Below are 4,075 nucleotides of genomic sequence, written 5' to 3'. Positions count from 1 at the left end.
CAGGAACCAGTCAAGTGCGCGTGCGGCGCTCCGGACAGGGAGGAGGGGCCGTGCGCAACGCGCCAGGCGCACAGTTGACAGGTGACTGAACACTGACGAAGAAACGACACTGAACTTTCTGAAACTATGAATTTTTCTGAAAATGCATAGTAACAGTGCTGGCCAGGTGTTCGACATAATGATTCTGGTATGTGGGAGGTTCTCCTTGAGCTGATTTATGGTGGGGTGGCCTCTCATTGCATCTGGGGGCTGCCTGAATTTTGGTGGAATTTTTGGAGAAGAGGAGATATGAATTTCACCAAATTTGACAAATCTGGTCCAAACTTGCAGAGACTGAAATTTGAAAATTTTGAAAAGAAGAAGAGTGGATCTTGATGATTCTAGGTTGTGGGTACTAAGTACTATCCAGAGGAGTTGGTTTGAGATCAAAACTCAAAGAAAATTAGGCACTTCCTTTGTAGAGCATCTAGACTTAGAAATAATGGCAGAATTGTTTTGAGAAGAAAAACAAAAGGATAAAAATCCAAAAATGGATTTGACTTGTTGGGACGGAATGCTTGGATTGCCCTAAAGTGGAAGGAGGGATTTTTGGCAGATTTTTACCACAAGAGGCATGGTAAAAACAAGAATGGATCAAAACCAAAGAACAGCCCAGAACCAAAAAGGTTTCTTTTTGAAGAAATTAAATCCAAGAAATGCTTTTGAGAAGTAAAACTCAGAAGAGAGGTTTTTAAGAAGGGTTTAAATGACCTTCTTCAAACCAAGCAAGGCTTTTGCTGCAAACAAAAACAACAAAATTTTTGGAGTGTCACAGAAGATCCGTTATCCCATATGGCTTTACAAAAAGAATATACACTTGTGTTGACAACTGAATTTTCAAGAGTTGTGGCCTTATCCACAACCTTTCATTTGAATAACTTTATGACGGAGTTTTTTCAGAAATTGAAGGGAAAATATCATTGCAAATTATTAGAAAAGAAAAAAAATACAAGAGAAATACAGACCCATCTGCTCAGGGCATATCACACCCATAGGAGATAGGGACCAGATTAACTCATGCTTTCTATAATAAGAACCATACTACTATGCCTAACCATCATAAAAGTTGGGTCACACACACGCAATCACAACAGACAACAGCCAAGCTTGGCAGATCTGAACTGAAGATAAGCGTTCCTCCTTCATCACCTGAACAACCAGGCACTGAAACATGATAAATAAGAAGACAGATAATGTTTTGAATAAGACTACCATTAACAACTGACAGAGAAATGCCTACAATGATTTACACCGTTGGAGAAGACAATGATGTGCGCTTCTAACATAAAGCCTAACCTCATGGCAAAACACCATCAAACCCAAAATGGTACCATTATCCATGTTCAGAACTTCAGATATCGGCTACAACAGTACATTAGTGATGATACGAAAATCACAGGCACGACCAATAAGATGCTACAGTACAGATAACCAATCATTTCCCAATTCCTTCAAACAAATGTTGGATGCATGCCTCAACATCCTCTGGGGTATGCTTGATGAACAAATCCTGCGGAGCATCTGGAGACGATCTCAGCCTAGCAATCAAGCCCTTATATGCAGGCAGCACCGAATCTGCTATTGCTGCCTTAACATCGGCGCGCAGCTGATCATCTGTGATCACCCACTCGGACTGCGCCGCCCGAATCTCCTCCAAGTAGCCATTGAACATCTGAAGTTTCTGAAGCATGGCCTTCGGTGGGAGACCAGAAAAGCCAGAGCCTCCGGTCTGCAGCACCGACATCACCTTCGCCCAAGCCCCGCGCTGGTACTCCATACTCCACCGGCGCACTCGGCTTAACATCTGCTTCATCCAGTCATCACCGAGTAAAACCCCAAGCTCACTGTCATTCACCTTGTGGATGACGTACTTGCCATTATTCATCAAGAAGATGGAGGCCAGTGGCGGGTCCCTGTATATCTTGGATTTGCTCTCTAGATTCTTGTGAAGCACGTCCATGATCCACGCAATGTGCACAGCAAGCGACGAAGTGGGGCGGTCAGGATCGACGGCAATGGCGGTCACGCCAAGAGCACCCAAGTCACCTTCCATCACCTCTTCTAGCGTCTGTCTCGAACCACATGCCGCACGGAGATAGTTCATGACATAGCGAGTGATTGGGTGTATACCGCCGCCGGGCACCGCAACGCGGGCCGGGTCACGGCGGATAAGATTCTCCAGCTCCATGAATATACCTTTGATGGAGGAGCCGAGAGTGTTGCATACAGCAGAGACCTCGGCGCGAAGCGCTGCGGAGTAGGGGTCGGCGAAAACAGGGTCCAGGTCAGGGAGGAGATCGCGCACCGCCTCGTACATGTCGATGACACGAAAGAGGCGCTCCGGCGCGCGGCTCGCAGCGGCAACCGCGTCGCCGAACGAGATGAGCTGCAGCGCCTGGGTGCGAACCGCGGCGACGAAGGCGAGGTCGCCGTAGGGGGCGAGGCCCTCGAAGACACGGTCGGAGAGGCGGCGCTCGCTGGGGATGAGGATGCGGAACACCATCTTGAAGGCCGGGATCCACCGGGCAATGTCGAACTCGAGCTCCTCCCAGGGCAAGGAGTGGACCTCGTCCGAGGTGCGCGAGCGGATGCCGAGGCGCGCGACGCTCTCGTCGATGAACCCGCGGCGCGCGGCCGCGTAGGCCTCGGCGCACTCGCGGCCGAAGCCCGCGTCCACCATCCTCCGCGCGATCTGGTGCACGTCGGAGACGGACCCCGGGGGCAGGGCGTCGATGACCACGTCGAAGTCCGTGACCGGCTTGGCGATAGGGATTGGCTCGTCGCCATAGCCGTCGTCCGCATCGTAGTCCTCGTCGTCGCTCTGCTCGGAGTCGAACCCGCCGGGCGCCGCCGGGGCCGCGTCGTCGGGGCGCTCGATAAGCGCCCGGAACTCGTCCTCCAGCCGGGCCATGCAACGGCTGAGCAGCTCGTCGGCGCGGTCGAGCAGGCCGCGGTTGGTCCCCACCGCGTCCAGCTCCTGCACGGTGCCGATGAGGTCGTCCACCGCCTCCAGGAAGGCGTCGGCGTCGGCGGAGTCGGCCCAGACGAGCCTCTCCATGGTCACGAACTGCGAGATCTGCCGGTCCAGGGTGCGCACGGTCCGCTCCAGCGACGTGACCGGCGCCGGCATCGAGTGCGCCGCCGCGGCCGAGGGCAGCACGGGCGGGGGCGAGGAGGCCGGCATCGACATCGAGTGCTCCCCGGCCCCTCCTCCTCCTCCTCCTCCACCGGCAGCGGCCGCCGCGGCGTAGAGCTTGTCGAGGGAGAGGCGGCCGTCGTAGTTGGAGAAGACCTTGAGTATGTCCTCCGTCATGGTGCCGGTGCGGCCCAGGGTCTTGGCGATGTGCTGCACCGTGGCCAGCAGCTTCTCCTCGCCGTCCTCCGCCATCGGCCGCGAGAGGAACCCGACGCCGGACGGCACTCCCGGCGAGGTGAGGTTCGAGCTAGGGTTTGTTTGGTCACGCCGCGCGGCGGAGGGAGCTCGTTGGCGTGGCTGCGGTGGGGGGAGAGCGGTGGTGTTCTGTGCCGGACAATGACAGCTCGTGAACTGGGCGCTCACCTGCTAGCAGAGCACGGCTGTAAATTGTGACGTGTGGTTAAAAATTACCGTGGGGAGAGGAGGGTAAGTTCGTTGTGGGCGGTGGATTGGAGTGTTGCTTCGCGGGGTGAACGGTCGGGTAAAAATTTGGTGACCTCGGGAGAGGGGAAAGGACGGGAGGCCGGGCCAGAAAGCATGAATAAATGCGGGCAGCGACACCGCTCGGGAAGACGGTGAGGGGTTTAAATTGTCGCTGACTGGTGGGGACGCGGCCGACGAAGCGTAGTGCTAGGGTTTTGGACATTTGGCCGCGTCGACACGGAAAGGTTTTAGCGACAAAGTGCGGCAGGGATCGCGTGATCAACGGGAAAGTGGTGATTGGTTGGCTGCTTAACTTGGGCTCGGGCTGCTGCGTAGGGAGGAAAAGCCCAGGTTGTGCTTTCGACTGGCGCTTAGCCCAAATCGAATGCAGGCCCGCTGGCAACGTACCCACGGGCA

General features: G+C 54.6%; 1 protein-coding gene across 1 annotated transcript; it reads right to left on the bottom strand.

Annotated features, from left to right (window-relative positions):
• Positions 1–1,156: 1,156 nt before the first annotated feature.
• On the bottom strand, positions 1,157–3,741 carry LOC119277456 (exocyst complex component EXO70B1-like). Its single transcript, XM_037558740.1, has one exon. It carries the CDS (start codon positions 3,425–3,427, stop codon positions 1,475–1,477), a length of 1,953 nt encoding a protein of 650 aa, XP_037414637.1. The 5' UTR covers positions 3,428–3,741; the 3' UTR covers positions 1,157–1,474.
• Between the last annotated feature and the right edge of the window lie 334 nt (positions 3,742–4,075).

Source organism: Triticum dicoccoides, chromosome 3B (genome assembly GCF_002162155.2).
Source record: "Triticum dicoccoides isolate Atlit2015 ecotype Zavitan chromosome 3B, WEW_v2.0, whole genome shotgun sequence".
Lineage (NCBI taxonomy): Eukaryota > Viridiplantae > Streptophyta > Magnoliopsida > Poales > Poaceae > Triticum > Triticum dicoccoides.
This window is presented reverse-complemented; position numbering and strand designations above follow the sequence as displayed.

Bases quoted from the DNA above. Each gene is read 5' to 3' on its own strand.
- LOC119277456 (XM_037558740.1), bottom strand. From the start codon at position 3,427: ATGGCGGAGGACGGCGAGGAGAAGCTGCTGGCCACGGTGCAGCACATC.